The following is a 17,922-nucleotide window of genomic DNA, read 5'->3' as shown; positions in this document are numbered from 1 at the left end:
CAGTTTTAAACAGGCCAGAAACACTACTTTAAACAGAGCTGAATTTTGTACCAATGTACTAGACATCTATTAAACTACAACGATGACTTTTGACATAATACAGAGGCTTAATCTGGACTATAAATCTCACAACGCTGGATACAGTCATCGCTCTCTGGCAGGACCCCTACGGACTGAGATGCTCCCTGGAACGGTGCGTGTGGTTACGTGTGCATGTTTTTTGTTCTCTGCTTTCACAAAATAAAGTTCCCGTCCATTGATGATCCATATACTAATATGGATAGCTAGCTGCTGACTTCTGACAATGCTAGATAACCTTTTTATTCTATGGGGTGTTTTCTCCAAAAATGTAAGTTCATATAAGAAAAAGGATACATATAATCAAGTCCATCTTTGATAAATAGTATTTATCACATTATTGTTATACACAAAGCAAGCACAGTAGTCCCACATGTCGACTGCAGTTACAACAAAATGTAAAAACATTTTAATTTTGGCAGTATTTCCTGTTTGCTATGGAAACAACCATTATCCTTTTTGCCCTAGAGGAGAAGCAAGCTTATTGGTCAGTGTCGAGGTACCCATGCTGCTCTCCTCTGAGAATAGACCATTCCCTTCCATTGCAGCCTAGCTGGAGCGAGCCATCTCCTCCTCTTTAAGTCGACATGTGTTCTGGTTTGAACACCATTTCAGATCATTTCCAGTGGATGGGTGAACTGCACCTCAGAGCATCCTTGTAGACAGGCCAGTAGTACTGGGCTCCCGAGTGGGGCAGCGGTCTAAGACACTACATCTCAGTGCAAGAGCCGTCACTACAGTCTCTGGTTCGAATCCAGAATGCATCACATATGTTTGTGATTGGGAGTCCCATAGGGCGGCGCACAATTGGCCTAGCGTCTTCCGGGTTTGGCCGGTGTAGGCCGTCATTGTAACTGACTTGCCTAGTTAAATAAAGGTTCAATAAAAATACTGTGTGTAGTACTTGTGTAAGCCTGACAGTGGATTCCTCTGATGCAAGTCAGCTGTTCCCTTGAAAATCTTGACGAACACCACTGGGTCATTGGCCTTGTTGCTGAACACTGCATGCGGATGGGTCACACGCTGCAGAGACTCACCGTCCACTGAAACCAGCTCATACCTCGCCTGGAGACACACACAAAGACAGGTTAGAGGTACAGACGCCAACACATGCTTACTGTGCAGTGACCTGGGCTCCCACTCAGCATCTACTGCTCTCCTTCATCCCAGTACATTCATTACCATATTCTCTCGCTCGCTCACACACACACGCTCAAGGTTTACCCTCAGCGGAAGGTTATGTTGAAAACACACACACACACAATGCATTGTTTAATGCAGGAAGAGTTCTAGAACCCTGAGGAGAGGAACTTCCTGTGATGTCATCAGGGCTCGCTGAGGATGCACCTGGTTGACAACCCCAATGAAGGGTCACACACAATCACAAGGCAAGAGGTATGTGACATTACAAGGTCTCTTCTCGATTTCCCCCAAACCAGGGCCCTGTTGGAACTCTGAAAATACATCTCCCCTCATGAAACTAATGTTTGATAGCGTTGGTTAACCCAAAACATTGCTGCCTTCCCTTCCGTGACACCAGCACCAAAATACTTCAATCCATTTATCTATAAAGCAAAGTAATTTTGAATATTAGACAATCTCATTCATCCTCGTAGGTAAACATATATTTATCTTTTTGGGCCTTTCTCTCTCGCCCTGTCCCTGTCTAGCCAATAGGCATCATCCACATGTAAGTGTGTTTAACATTAGTTAGATGGGCATTGCTCCTAGTAGGTAGTGGATCACTGTCCAGACTCCAGGTCATATGTCTGGAGACAGCAACACCAGAACTCTAGGACAGGGTAAATAGTATAATCCTGGTGCTGTTGACTACACAGTGACCTTACTCAGCTAACAGCACAGATGAAAAGGAGCAACACACACACACACACACAGAGAGAGACACAGAGAGAGAGACACAGAGAGAGAGACACAGAGAGAGAGACACAGAGAGAGAGACACAGAGAGAGACACAGAGAGAGACACACACACACACACACCTGGTGGCTAGCTAAAAGATAGGGTGTTTTCAGACAGGAACAGGGGGACAGGAAAGCCTGCTGTAGTTGTCTACTTGGTCTCTGTGTGGGAGACAGACAGCAGACACACAAGATAAGGACCGGCTATCAGACTACGCCAGCGAGGTGTGAGGCTGAGTTAAGAAACTGGAGATGGGGGGGAGGGGTCAGAGTAGAGCAAACCAACCATGTCTCTGTTTCCCTCTCTCTCCCAACCATTTCTCTCCCTCCTTGTCCTTCCCCTCCTTCTCAAAGGTCTCTGTCGCATGCATATGTATGTGTGTGTGAAAGGGGGATTCTAAGGGGAAGTTCTTAGAAACTGAAAGGCTTAGCCGACACCAGATCCCCAGAGTGTATGACACTAATCGGACCTGGGAAGTGCTGTCACCAGGTTCACGGCAGCAACACACACACACACACACACACACACACACACACGATATTGCTGCACTGTTGGAGCTAGAAACATAAGAATTTTGCTGCACCTGCGATAACATCTGCAAAACTCTACTGTACGTGACCAATAAATGAAGCTGTGACCTAGTATCTCTCAGGTTAGAGAGCTGTGACCTAGTATCTCTCAGGTTAGAGAGCTGTGACCTAGTATCTCTCAGGTTAGAGAGCTGTGACCTAGTATCTCTCAGGTTAGAGAGCTGTGACCTAGTATCTCTCAGGTTAGAGAGCTGTGACCTAGTATCTCTCAGGTTAGAGAGCTGTGACCTAGTATCTCTCAGGTTAGAGAGCTGTGACCTAGTATCTCTCAGGTTAGAGAGCTATGACCTAGTATCTCTCAGGTTAGAGAGCTGTGACCTAGTATCTCTCAGGTTAGAGAGCTGTGACCTAGTATCTCTCAGGTTACAGAGCTGTGACCTAGTATCTCTCAGGTTACAGAGCTGTGACCTAGTATCTCTCAGGTTACAGAGCTGTGACCTAGTATCTCTCAGGTTACAGAGCTGTGACCTAGTATCTCTCAGGTTACAGAGCTGTGACCTAGTATCTCTCAGGTTACAGAGCTGTGACCTAGTATCTCTCAGGTTACAGAGCTGTGACCTAGTATCTCTTAGGTTACAGAGCTGTGACCTAGTATCTCTTAGGTTACAGAGCTGTGACCTAGTATCTCTTAGGTTACAGAGCTGTGACCTAGTATCTCTTAGGTTACAGAGCTGTGACCTAGTATCTCTTAGGTTACAGAGCTACAGTATGTCTCTCAGACATCACCCCCATTTCACCTCACTGTAACCTCTGACCTGATCCCCCTGCTTCATTCAGGATCTTTCTTTCTGGTAATACACTCTGGCTAAGATATTATAGGGTGTCCAATCAAAAACATTTTGACCAATATGTAAAATAATATGTTAATTGTGTAGATACTCCTCTAAGAAACCCCATGGTCTCCATCATAATCCGTTGAAAAGTTATTGGAGTTTTTACCCTTGTAGGATGGTCAAAATTAGAGTGACTAAATCAATGGAGGCCAGAGAACAGTGGTCATAAATCAGGAGAATAGCATTGTGTCAGCCAGGCTGGATGCTGTGAGAGAATTAAGGCTAACTCATTTTTCTTCTCAAATCCGGAGGACATAAAACAATATAGAGGTAAGATCGATATCAATGTTGAGACATGACATTTTGTATTTTCATATTTAATTCTATGCTTTTAATTTTAATATGAACAAAAACAGGCGTATCTCTGTGAAATGTCAACGGAGCACTGAGCGTACCTACCACAAGCTTTTTATTTTCAAAGCCTTTTACATTTATTTCAGCTCGTGTCATGCTAACTTATCTATTTGCGACCCACGGAAACAACTTGGAAGACGTGAAATCCGATGAGGCTGCACCACTCTGTCAACAGAGCTCAGTGCTTATTATCGGATGTATTAGGTTATGAAATATGACCTCTAGGATATAATATTAATGATGTCAGAGAACGACCCCACTGAGCGATTCATAACATGAAGAATCATATTTGTCTTGGTCAAATGTATTTTATAACATAAGAAAGTGAAACGTCATCACCAAAGCGTGTTTTCACCCACTCTGGTTAGAGTGGGTGAGTGGAGTGGACACCCTACATATCATTCAGGAGACGCACACTCACACACTCAGCTATTGTACACTATTCTCCTCACAGAGCTGTGAGCAAGGTGACTTCCTCATGTTTTGGTCAGCTGGCGCCCATCCGAACTCGGCGAGGTGAACCGAACGATTATACTCAAATACTCCCTTGAAAGACAGTACTATGTTCAGACACCGTTGTCAATATACACTTCCTCAAAATAGTCACAATGTATGTAATTAAGGAATTCATTTTGCCGTTTTTGCCGAGGATATCTTCGTCACTCAACTTTACATCTAACTAAGATGTTTGGTGCAGTATTTCTCCAGTGAAAAAATTTGCATGAAAGCGAGTCGGCTATCATTGAATGACAAACACTTCATTGAACAATCCCTACTGTTGACCAATAACCAACGAAGGGGCGAAGACTTCGGCACTGAACTTAGTCTTGCCTCGAGAAGGGGAAAAAAGTGTGCACGAACAGCTGAAAAAACCCTTTGATGACCAAAACGAACAAAAACATCACAAAACATTATAATGCATTATAAATACAAAAGTATGTGGACACCCCTTAAAATTAGTGGATTCAGATTTTTCTGCCACAACTGTTGCTTCGAGCACAAAGCATTGCAATCTCCATAGACAAACATTTGTAGTAGAATCGTCTGTCCTCGGTTGCAACACTCACTAGTTCCAAACGGCCTCTGGAAGCAGCGTCACCATAAGAGCTGTTTGTCGGGAGCATCATGAAATGGCCGAGCAGCCGCTCACAAGCCTAAGATCACCATGCGCAATCCCAAGCATCGGCTGGAGTGGTGTAAAGCTCGCCGCCATTGGACTCTGGAGCAGCGGAAACGCATTCTCTGGAGTGATGAATCAAACGTCACTATCTGGAAGTCCGACTGACGAATCTGGGTTTGGCGGATGCCAAGAGAACGCTACCTGCCCCAATACATAGCATCAACTGTAAAGTTTGGTGGAGAAGGAATAATGGTCTGGGGCTGTTTTTCATGGTTTGGGCCCCGTATTTCAAGTGAAGGAAAACGTTAAAGCTACAGCATACAATGACATTCTAGATGATTCTGTGCTTCCAACTTTGTGGCAACAGTTTGGTGAAGGCCCTTTCCTGTTTCAGCATGACAATGCCCCTGTGCACAAAGCGAGGTCCATACAGAAATGGTTTGTTGAGATCGGTGTGGAAGAACTTGACTGGCCTGCACAGGGCCCTGACCTCAACCCCATGAACACCTTTGGGATGAATTGGAACGCCGACTGCGAGCATTAGTGCCCAACCTCACGAATGCTCGTGGCTGAATGGAAGCAAGTTATTGAACAATCCCGAGCGGCACAGCGGTCTAAGGCACTACATATAAGTGCCTGAGGCGTCACAACAGACCCTGGTTCGATTCCAGGCTGTATCACAACCGGCCGTGATTGGGAGTCCCATAGGGCGGCGCACAATTGGCCCAGCGTCGTCTGGGTTAGGGTTTGGCCAGGGTAGGCCGTCATTGTAAATATGACTTGCCTAGTTAAATAAAAGGTAAAAAATATTTAAATAAAGTACCCGCAGCAGTGTTCCAACACCAAGTGGAAATTCTTCCCAGAAGAGTAGAGGCTGCTATAGCAGCAAAGGGGGGGACCAACTCCATATTAATGCCCATGATTTTGGAATGAGATGTTTGACGAGCTGGTGTCCACGTAATTTTGGTCATGTAGTGTATACGCAAACTGTTCTGGATGGGAAGCATGCGGGTGTCTTAAAATAGTTTCCTCTCTCCACCACTTCGCTCTCATTCTACCACTCATAAGACTGTCAGTCAGACAAAAGCCTGACACACCAACACAGGCACACACACTAGCAAAGCCTTTTCATTCAGGTATTGTAGACTCAGAGTTCTGAGCCCAGGCCAAACTTGACTGTTGTTTACAAACGTCACAGACCAATACATATCGCTAAACACATCACCTTGTATTATATGGCTCAGCTTGGATTAAAGCATGAGCTGCCGGAATATTACAGTGATCTCCTAAAGAAGCTTACCATCAGAGCGTCACTGGTAGAGGCAGCTCCTCCTGGAAACATCATCTCATTCTCCATCCCACCTGAGATACTGATACCTGTAGAGACACGGAATATCTCCACAGAGTGCCAGTGTAGGTGTAGGCTTTTGCCAATCAACTAAAAATCATAGTCTTTAGTACAAGACTAAGTTGAATCAGTTGTGTTACTGCTTTGGCAAGATTGAAATCCTGCATCTACAGGGGAAGATGACCAACTGTTGCTGTAGACTAAAGAGACACAGTAAATAGCCTTACTAAGGGTCTTTTAATAACAATAAGCAGGTGATGCACTGACCTCTACTGGTGGGGCCGGGTACTAGGCTACTGATTAGTGGGCGGCTGACTGATGGGCATACTCACCCAGAGACTGTTTCGTCTTAAAGATGGTCAACGTGGCGATCTCATGTCCTGAACTGGTACAGGTGGTATGTTTCCATGGTGACCATTCTGCGACTGTCCTGGCGAATATCTGTTCACTTGTTTCCCCTTCCCTGTCTGTCCCAGTCCCCCCTCTCCCTCCCTGTCGAGAGGGTTCAGTCCTGCGGAGGGGGCTCAGGGGGAGGGGTTGAGTGTTCCTACCTCCCCTCTCAGCACTGCACTCCCATTGGTCCATTTTGCCCCTCCCGCTGTGTCCATTCCTCACAGGCGACCACCCCCGCTCTGGAGTGGTATCTTCCGACAGCAATGAGGTCTAATCATAGAGCCGGGGCGTACCATTCTCACTACGTGGGGAGTAGATCGGTTGGCGTTGGCGTAGGGTGGTGTGTGGGGACTTGGCGAGGAGCCATTTGAGCGGTGAGGGGATCATGAGCGGAAGGTGTGGTGTTTGTTGCAGGAGACCTAAGAGAGGCCAGACAGACGGTCTATCTTAAAGTCCTGGGCTGGCTGAAGCTGGAAACCACCATGGTAGTCTGGAGAGAAGATATACATGACATCATACATATTAGCAGACACACGCAAAGACAGACACAGACTCAGTCCTTTAACCCCAGTAGACCAACAGTATTGTACTATAGTTTTACACCCTCCCAGCCCTGGTCAACCCTCTGTGTTTGACAGTGACATTGCGTGGGAGTTCTCTTGTGTCAGTCAACACAAAATGGAGTCCATTCACCCCAGGAACCATCAGCAACTCTCTATCGGAAGCCATCACACCCACCTACTCAGTAACATGAGTAATAGTAGGCAATTAAGGTCACAGTTATAAAAACTTAGAACACTGAAGACACCATTCTACTGACTCTGAAAAACACCAAAAGAAGAACTACCTGTACACAGCCAATCTGTAAATAGCACACCAGACTACCTCCTCTCCATGTTATTACTTACCCTCTTGCACCCCAGTATCTCTACTTGCACATCATCATCTGCACATCTATCACTCCAGTATTAACGCTAAACTGTAAATATTTTCGCCTGTAGGGCCTATTTATTGCCTACCTCCCTACTCTTCTACATTTGCACACACTGTACATAGATTTTTCAATTTCTTTTATTTTGTGTTATTGACTGTACTTTTGTCTATGTTTAACTCTCGCACTGCTTTGCTTTATCTTCGCCAGGTCGCAGTGGTAAATGAGAACTTGTTCTCAACTGGCCTACCTGGTTAAATTAAGATGAAATAAAAATTTAAAAAGGTTTTTTTTTTTTTTTTTTTTTAAAGCTGCCAGTTGATTCTCTGACTATAACACCCCTTCAGGGCTTTGAGGTAGGCTACTCACTTCTGAAGAGTTCTGTCAAACATGACAGAAAGGACGGAAAGACCATTCTGCTTTTGGGGCGCATGCTCAGCCGGTTGACACAGAGACGCAGCACCTGGGAAGAAATGTGTATTCAGTTACCAGAACAGGGCAGGATCCAGCAAACACTACTAACCCTTACACTTAGATAGGAAAAGAATATGGCTCAAATGCTGAAAGACCATCAGAAGGCATGCTGGAGCTATTACCATATGGCCTTAACATATCAAATACTTTCTAATCCTAGGGGTTGGGGGATAGTGGTCGCTTCAAGGGAGGGCCCAAGTGATTACAAAATACATTCAAGAGTGGAAATTAAGAAATATACATTTACAACACTACATGATAACACAAGATGATAACTGAAATAGCAAAAGTCTTGAATAAGCTAATTAACAGTTAACATTTCATTAACAAAAATGCAGCATAAAGGCTACATACCCTTTGTTCCAAAGACACTCCAAAGTATGCCAGAAAGAAACTCCTTTTAGGCAGTCCACAAATGGGAGAAGTATGAAGACTTTCAAAAACGTGTGTTAATCCTCCCAAGAAAAAAAAGGAAAAAAATAAAATAAATCAGCCTCCAAAAATGGCTGAAACTAACATCTGCTCAGAAAAATGTATATCACAAAAACATCCACGAACCTGTAAGCACTTGGATAAGTGTCTAAATGACAAAAAAAGTAGATATTTATTCATTAAAATATAAACAAAGACAATCCACTCATGTGTCTAAAAAAGGTGACAAAAAGTCCAACAAAGAAAATGCCAAGTAGACATAAAAAAAAAGCTGCTGTACATTCTTAGTGTTTCCATGGTGTTTCAAAACAATGCGGTAGCGATGTCTCAAGGATCCCGGATAGACCGGTTTGCAAGTTTTAAAGTTTGAATGGCAAGCAGTAGAAAAAGCTGCAATGTGCATCTCAGTCACACATTTACTTGCATACCTTGTAATGCCACAGGTGTCAGAGGAACACCTGATAATGTCAATGAAAGTGTCCTTAAAAATAAAAATACTTTCACTTCATAGTTGACCTTAGAATAGAAAAGTATGGGTAACTGCAAAGCAAGTCTTGATGCAGTGTCTTTCTTAATCTCTCCTCATTTTTTTTTTTTTTTATGAAATAGAAATAGCCCACTGATAAGTCACTCCAAAAATGGCTGAAAAACAAACTTGCAAAAAGAAAAAGATTATCCATAGGATTTTTTTTACCAGTGCCTAGGGCTACTCTTATTTAGAAAAAATATCCTTGTTCACCTTATTTACATCAAAAAAGATCAGGAGGTTCATCTACAGAGGCTTTCAAAGATAGAAAAGTTAGGCTAGTCAATGAACATGTCGTTTAATGGTGAAGAAAAAATAAGTCTAGAAATAAATCAGTCTTCACAGCAAGAACAAAAGTGAACCAACAGGAGGCCAAGGGAATCTGCAAAATCCACTATTTAAAGATTTAACCGTTAACACAAATCCCATACACAAAAGTATGTGGACACCTCTGACTATATTCTTATAGAATTTTCACAAATGCCTTACTATACTTCATTCTCAAACATTCAATGAATTTATAAAAACGACCATATCTAAAAGTGATCACGTGTCTGAAAACGGTAAAAATATATATATATAATCTTCCTGGGATGTATATGAACAGATCTAAGATTACATATTGCTAAAACGCTGTCAGTTCCACTTTAAGATCAAAAATGTATTCTAGGCTATCAGAGAGAGAAGACGCATATCCTTTAGCCTTTTTACATCCTATTAGTAAATATTTACACCATTACCAGTAACTGAAATTTAAGTTTTGTTTTTTGCAGGTTTGGATGCAATGTCGAGGTCCAGGCCTATTTCCTTGCAGCGTGGGTAGCACTTTTGAACGCAGATTGCTAAGGACATTGTTTAATTTAATACATTTTATAATATGGCTGTAACGTAACAAAATGTGGAAAAAGTCAAGGGGTCTGAAAACTTTCCGAAGGCACTGTATGCAAATAGGTTTTTGCCCACGTAAGGGAGTATTGTCCTGCTTTCATTGTCTTTGGATCAGGAAGTTCAAACACTTCTGTTAACCACCCAGGTTTTCTTCTCTTGTAATGCATCTTGCTTCTGGCCATTTTTAAAGTCATATCATTACTCATTTTGCAAAAGAAGATCAAAGTTGTATTAACCCTCCAGCATGACAATGCCACCAGCCATACTGCTCATTCTGTGCGTGATTTCCTGCAAGACATGAATGTCAGTGTTCTGCCATGGCCAGCAAAGAGCCCGGATCTCAATCCCATTGAGCACGTCTGGGAACTGTTGGATCGGAGGATAAGGGTTAGGGCCAATCCCCTCAGAAATGTCTGGAAACTTGCAGGTGCCTTGGTGGAAGAGTGGGGTATCGCACAGCAAGAACTGGTAAATCTGGTGCAGTCCATGAGGAGATTTACTGCAGTACTTAATGCAGCTGGTGGCCACACCAGATACTGACTGTTACTTTTGATTTTGATCCCCCTTGTTCAGGGACACATTATTCCATTACGGTTAGTCAGATGTCTGTGGAACTTGTTCAGTTTATGTCTCAGTTGTTGAATCATGTTCATACAAATATTTACACGTTAAGTTTGCTGAAAATAAATGCAGTTGACAGTGAGAGGACATTTCTTTTTCTGCTGAGTTTATATTCATCTACAGTTTTGACATTGTAGACTTCAGAGGGAAAGTTCAAATGATTCACAATTAGCTGGAAGAGGAGGACTAGTAGGTAGTTCTACATTGCAGCCGATTGCTGTAGCAGATGAGGATAGAACAAAAGGTATGGCAGTACCATGTTTTGGGAGATTGTTGGCCTGATGTTGTCGTTCAGTTGGTGTTTGCCTAAATATCTGAAGTTGGGTAGACTTGACTTTCAAAATAACCCTTTTCTGCAATGTGTAGTGACAATTCTGGGAGGCTGAATACATTTCCTGTCAGAATATCAATTGGCGTTGAGCCATGCCATGAACAATCTTTGATTAAATGCTCTTCGTGGCGATAGAGTTTGCCATGATTAGGATATACCAGTCTTGCATCTTGTTCCATGGTCTTCCGTGAGATTTCTTTGATATTCCTTTAGGTAAATCATCTGAAAGCACTGTTTTTTTTTTGTTGTTGCACGGCTTTAAATAAACATTAGGTATTATGAACACTTCTTTCGACATTTTACCCTTTCCCAAGAGCTCAGGTTTGTGTTTTGGAACCGTCACTTTACTCTAAATCCATAATTGAGCTTGATAACGTCTCTGATTTTGCAAACTACGATCAAAATTGTATTCTAGAATATCAGAGAGCAAACAAAATATCCACCCATCTTTTCCAATCTTACCTCAACGATTCTTACGCAAGTATGTATGAACCTCGATAACGACACTGTTAGTCAGTAAATTCAATTCCAGTTTTGTTTTTGCAGGTTAGGATCCAACATCAATGTCCAGACCTATTTCATGAGAGATCGGGTAGCACTCTTACACCCATTTGTGTGTTAAACTTCACATATCTAAGTTGGTAACATTTTGCTTCGATTCATCAGCACAAAGTGCAAGGTCAATCTTATCAGAGATGCTCTCTAGCTTGACCCAATGAGGTTCTACTTGTCTGACTTCCAGCAAATCGCCTCCCTTCGACACCCTAGCTATTAACATGTCCATTTCTTTTTTTTTTTCATCATTAAAGCCAACCTCCTCCTTTTTGTTACTTCTTTCAGTCTTTGGTATTTCGGCTCAAGTGTTACTGTAGTGGCCTTCTGGTGATTGGAAAACTCTGCAGAATTCTTTTGTTTGCGACGTTTTTTCATGAAAGTATCCTTGTAAAATTCACATCTCTTTCGACCTTGTAAATGTGTCTTTCTCATCCAAACTACTCCTAACCCATTCATAATCTCTTGAGCCAGCTCAGTTTTCTCACTTTGTAAATCCAGATCAAAATTTTGGTCTAGAACATCACAGACAATCTGCCTGTAATTTCCACACACTTCTGAAGCAAAATCAGCCAATTCAAACATCATGTCTCTGGTCAATAGATGCAAGTCAAGTTTCTCCTTTTTCACACATTTAGATTTCACATCCAGGTCAAGTCCTTTTTCCTTACAGAGAGGGTAGAGGTACTCCAATGCTTCTTCTAATGTGGGCATCATTGAGGATTCCTCCATTTTTATGTCTTTCTGAGTGAAGACGCTTTCTGTCTGGACATGTTGAGGATAGATCACAGCCAGATCAGCCTCATCCTTTGTGCATATTTCATGAGGTCCATTTCCAGGACCAAAGAGTGCGGTCTCATCCGCACACCGTGTTAAAACTGTCTCAGTAAAGAGGTTTTCAGTCTTCACATGCGGAGGAGATATCAGGTCCACAACAGGCTCCTCCTTTATGCAGATGTCAAAGGGTGTACGATTTTCTGAGACGCTGTCATGCAAATTGGACCTTGCCCATGTAAGAGAGCAGTTACTTGCTTTCATTGTCTTTGGATCAGGAAGTTCAAACACTTCTGCTAACCACCCAGGTTGTTTCTTCTTGTAATTCTTTTTCATGTCTTTTAGTTTTGCCATAGTCCGGGAGGAAAAAGTATATTGTACTTCATTACAAACACCAAGATCAAAGTTGTATTCTAGAATATCATAGATAACATGCTGTTGAGCTCTTTTAATCTCTTTAGCATATTCAGCCACCTCAACCATTACACCATTTGTCAGTAAATGACGATCAAGTTTCTGTTTCACTCCAGATCCAACATTGAAATCTACACCAATTTCCTTGCACTTCGTGTATGGATCTTTCCAATACTTTCCACAATCTCTTGGGTTATGTTTTGCGTAACTGACACGCCACTGCCGTATATATTTATCCTCTACCGCTTTTTGGCATTGCAGTCTTCGTCTTCTATCGGCATTGTAGTCTTCGTCTTCATCAGAAGGAAAGTTGAATGGTTCACAATAATCTGAAAGAATAGGCCTCGGTCTAGTAGATACAGCTAAATTACATCCGCTTTCTGTAGCAGGTGAGGTTTGCACAGAAGGAACGGCAGTACTATATCTTGCTAGATGAACATTTTCAGCAGGCAATGGCAATTCAATATTGGTCTGGGTTTGGTTTACGCTAAACACCTGTGAAGTTGGGTTGATTTGAGCTTCAAAATAACCACAGTGAGTGAATGCAGGTTTGGATGCAACATCAAGGCCCAGACCTATTTCATGACAGAGTGGGTAGCAGTCTTTCACCAGTTCTTTGGTGTTAAACGTCACATTTGAATGGTCTAAGTTGGTAACATTTTGCTTCGTTTCATCAGCACAAAGTGCAAGGTCAATCTTATCAGAGATGCTCTCTAGCTTGACCCAATGAGGTTCTACTTGTCTGACTTCCAGCAAATCGCCTCCCTTCGACACCCTGGCTAATAACATGTCCATTTCTTTTTTTTTTCTCATTAAATCCAACCTCCTCCTTTTTGTTACTTCTTTCCGTCTTCGGTATTTCAGCTCAAGTGATGATGTAGTGAAATTCTGGTTACTGCAAATCTCTGCAGGATTCTTTCGTTTGCGACATTTTTTCATGAAAGTATCCTTGTAAAATTCACATCTCTTTCGACCTTGTAAATGTGTCTTTCTCTGCCAAACTGCTGCTAACGCAACCATAATCTCTTGAGCCAGCTCAGTTTTCCCACTTTGTAAATCCAGATCAAAATGTTGGTCTAGAACATCACAGACAATCTGCCTGTAATTTCCACACACGTCTGAAGCAAAATCAGCCACTTCAAACATCATGTCTCTGGTCAATAGATGCAAGTCAAGTTTCTCCTTTTTCACACATTTAGATTTCACATCCAGGTCAAGTCCTTTTTCCTTACAGAGAGGGTAGAGGTACTCCAATGCTTCTTCTAATGTGGGCATCATTAAGGATTCCTCCATTGTTATGTCTTTCTGAGTGAAGACGCTTTCTGTCTGGACATGTTGAGGATAGATCACAGCCAGATCAGCCTCATCCTTTGTGCATATTTCATGAGGTCCATTTCCAGGACCAAAGAGTGCGGTCTCATCCGCACACCGTGTTAAAACTGTCTCAGTAAAGAGGCTTTCAGTCTTGACATGCGGAGGAGATATCAGGTCCACAACAGGCTCCTCCTTTATGCAGATGTCAAAGGGTGTACGATTTTCTGAGACGCTGTCATGCAAATTGGACCTTGCCCATGTAAGAGAGCGGTTACTTGCTTTCATTGTCTTTGGATCAGGAAGTTCAAACACTTCTGCTAACCACCCAGGTTGTTTCTTCTTGTAATTCTTTTTCATGTCTTTTAGTTTTGCCATAGTCCGGGCAGAAAAAGTATATTGTACTTCATTACAAACACCAAGATCAAAGTTGTATTCTAGAATATCATAGATAACACGCTGTTCAGCGCTTTTAATCGCTTTAGCATATTCAGCCACCTCAACCATTACACCATTTGTCAGTAAATGACGATCAAGTTTCTGTTTCACTCCAGATCCAACATTGAAATCTACACCAATTTCCTTGCACTTCGTGTATGGATCTTTCCAATACTTTCCACAATCTCTTGGGTTATGTTTTGCGTAACTGACACGCCACTGCCGTATATATTTATCCTCTACCGCTTTTTGGCATTGCAGTCTTCGTCTTCTATCGGCATTGTAGTCTTCGTCTTCATCAGAAGGAAAGTTGAATGGTTCACAATAATCTGAAAGAATAGGCCTCGGTCTAGTAGATACAGCTAAATTACATCCGCTTTCTGTAGCAGGTGAGGTTTGCACAGAAGGAACGGCAGTACTATATCTTGCTAGATGAACATTTTCAGCAGGCAATGGCAATTCAATATTGGTCTGGGTTTGGTTTACGCTAAACACCTGTGAAGTTGGGTTGATTTGAGCTTCAAAATAACCACAGTGAGTGAATGCAGGTTTGGATGCAACATCAAGGCCCAGACCTATTTCATGACAGAGTGGGTAGCAGTCTTTCACCAGTTCTTTGGTGTTAAACGTCACATTTGAATGGTCTAAGTTGGTAACACTTTGCTTCGTTTCATCAGCACAAAGTGCAAGGGCAATCTTATCAGAGATGCTCTCTAGCTTGACCCAATGAGGTTCTACTTGTCTGACTTCCAGCAAATCGCCTCCCTTCGACACCCTGGCTAATAACATGTCCATTTCTTTTTTTTTTCTCATTAAATCCAACCTCCTCCTTTTTGTTACTTCTTTCCGTCTTCGGTATTTCAGCTCAAGTGATAATGTAGTGAAATTCTGGTTACTGCAAATCTCTGCAGGATTCTTTCGTTTGCGACATTTTTTCATGAAAGTATCCTTGTAAAATTCACATCTCTTTCGACCATGTAAATGTTTCTTTCTCTGCCAAACTGCTGCTAACGCAACCATAATCTCTTGAGCCAGCTCAGTTTCCCCACTTTGTAAATCCAGATCAAAATTTTGGTCTAGAACATCACAGACAATCTGCCTGTAATTTCCACACACGTCTGAAGCAAAATCAGCCACTTCAAACATTACATCTCTGGTCAATAGATGCAAGTCAAGTTTCTCCTTTTTCACACATTTAGATTTCACATCCAGGTCAAGTCCCTTTTCCTTACAGAGAGGGTAGAGGTACTCCAATGCTTCTTCTAATGTGGGCATCATTGAGGATTGCTCCATTGTTATGTCTGTCTGAGAGAAGACGCTTTCTGTCTGGACATGTTGAGGATAGATCTCATCCAGATCAGCCTCATCCTTTGTGCATATTTCATTAGGTCCATTTTCAGGGCCAAGGAGTGCAGTCTCATCCGCACACCGTGTTAAAACTGTCTCAGTAAAGAGGCTTTCAGTCTTCACATGCGGAGGAGATATCAGGTCCACAACCTTTATACAGGTGTCAAAGGGTGTTAGATTTTTTGAGACGCCGTTATGCAAATTGGACCCTGCCCATTGAAGAGAGACGTTACTTGCTTTCATTGTCTTTGGATCAGGAAATTCAAACACTTCTGCTAACCATCCAGGTTGTGTCCTCTTGTAATTCTTTTTCATGTCTTTTAGTTTTAACATAATCCGGCTGCCAAAATCAAATTGTAATTCACTACCAACACCAAGATCAAAGTTGTATTCTAGAATATCATAGATAACATGCCGGTGAGCTCTTTTAATCTCTTTAGCATATTCAGACACCTCAACGATTACACCATTTGTCAGTAAATGACGATCAAGTTTCTGTTTCGCTCCAGATCCAACATTGAAAACTACACCCATTTCCTTGCACTCCTTGTATGGAGCTTTCCAATACGTTCCAACATGTCTTGGGGTTTTTCTTGAGTAACTGACACGACACTGCCGTATATACTCATCCTCTACTGTTTTTTGGCATTGAAGTCTTCGTCTTCCATCGCCATTGTAGTCTTCGTCTTCATCAGAAGGAAAGTTGAATGGCTCACAGTAGTCAGAAAGAATAGGCCTCGATCTAGTAGATACAGCTAAATTACATCCGCTTTCTGTAGCAGGTGAGGTTAGCACAGAAGGAATGTCAGTACTATATCTTGCTAGATGAACATTTTCAGCAGGCAATGGCAATTCATTATTGGTCTGGGTTTGGTTTACGCTAAACACCTGTGAAGATGGGTTGATTTGAGCTTCAAATGAACCACATAGGGTGAATGCATTTGCTATGGGAATATCACTGGACGGTGATCCATGCCATGACTCCTCTTTGAGAAAATGCCCTTCAGATGTACTAACGGGATCTTGGGCATTACAGAAATAAACCACTTTGACAGCGTTATTCTCCCCATCACTTGTGCCTGTCTTTTCAGGGAAAAGACGTAAAATCTGCCCTTGACTTGTTGTTTGGGAACTGATGGAAGGTACATGTGAATGCTCTTTTGGTAAACCCACATAGGAACATGAAGACCATGGGACAGTTGGGGTTATTCCCATGTCATTCTCCTCAAGCTTTACATCAATCTCAGAAGGAAAATAACTGTCTGATAAATTGTTGGTAGTTTGGATCACTGTATAGTCATGTTCATATGTTGAATTGGTTTTGGTTTCCAGATACCTTGTTTCTGTGTTTCCTGACACTGGAGAATGTGGGTAATCTATGCAGGCATTAATTGAATCAGACCAAATGGTTACTTGGGAACTCTCTGCTTCATCGTCCTCCATCTTAACATCCATTTTGCACCAATAAACTACAAAAACAAACTCGTCAAAAATGACAATCTCTAAACTGAGAACAGTCGATTGTTAGATATCTGACAGAACAACTTATAAAAAAAAAAGGAATGTCAACGTCACTTTACGGTACAACCAGTCACCAGCAGCAATTGGTCATTTATTTAATATTGATAAACACTGTAAATTCTATTTCAGACCCCCCCGGGAATCATACTCCCTGTCAGACTGCTAAAAATATATAATTCACCAATTTGCGACTACCCGTGTCTTTCCAATACATGCATGGGCTATAAAAATTACCATACAACTGATCTGACCAAGCTAGCCAGTCAACTTCCTAGCTAGCTAGCTGCTAGCCAGCCAACTTCCTAGCTAGCTAACGAGCTAGCTAGCTAGCTAAATGGCAACAAACGCCTAAATCGTATTTGGCGATGTATCTAACGTTAGCTATTTAGATTTAACTTTTTATTGTATTTTGCTAACTAGGTTAATGCGGTTAGCAACTGCTAACCAATCGTTAGCAAGCTAGCTAGTTGTCCGTAACATAACTAGTTAGCGTTAAGTTTGCTACTAGGCTACCTACCTAAGATAACGTACCGTTACCCTTACTGGTGGTGGACTACAGCAAATCCCTTGGCCTGCATTGTGTTTAAAGAAAATCGAGACACAAAAAGTTGACTTCACAGATCTGTTCAGCATTATTTCTTAAAACCGCCTGCTAGCTAGCAGCAGCATGCGTCGGAGTGGAATTTTTAAGTAGCTCTTTAAGTCCCTCGTCAGGTGGTTGTGGCT

The 17,922-nt window shown here is 42.1% G+C and overlaps 1 protein-coding gene across 1 annotated transcript; it reads right to left on the bottom strand.

The window, feature by feature from the left end:
• Window positions 1-386: 386 nt before the first annotated feature.
• On the bottom strand, window positions 387-17,922 carry LOC139562623 (PDZ domain-containing protein 7-like). The gene is made up of 5 exons (XM_071380442.1): window positions 8,396-17,922; window positions 7,937-8,030; window positions 6,576-7,126; window positions 6,196-6,272; window positions 387-1,143 (listed from the first exon to the last, which is right to left on the bottom strand). Exons 3-5 carry the CDS (start codon window positions 6,826-6,828, stop codon window positions 958-960), a joined length of 516 nt encoding a protein of 171 aa, XP_071236543.1. The 5' UTR covers window positions 6,829-7,126; window positions 7,937-8,030; window positions 8,396-17,922; the 3' UTR covers window positions 387-957.

This window comes from Salvelinus alpinus, chromosome 32 (genome assembly GCF_045679555.1).
Source record: "Salvelinus alpinus chromosome 32, SLU_Salpinus.1, whole genome shotgun sequence".
Taxonomy (NCBI): Eukaryota; Metazoa; Chordata; class Actinopteri; order Salmoniformes; family Salmonidae; genus Salvelinus; species Salvelinus alpinus.
The sequence above is the reverse complement of the archived record's forward strand: the minus strand, read 5'-3'. Positions and strand labels throughout refer to the sequence as shown.

Bases quoted from the DNA above. Each gene is read 5' to 3' on its own strand.
- LOC139562623 (XM_071380442.1), bottom strand. From the start codon at position 6,828: ATGGACCAATGGGAGTGCAGTGCTGAGAGGGGAGGTAGGAACACTCAA. The intron at 6,273-6,575 runs GTGAGTATGCCC...GTGTCTCTACAG, and splicing joins TAAGACGAAACAGTCTCTGG to GTATCAGTATCTCAGGTGGG. The intron at 1,144-6,195 runs GTAAGCTTCTTT...GTGTGTCTCCAG, and splicing joins CTACCAGTGACGCTCTGATG to GCGAGGTATGAGCTGGTTTC.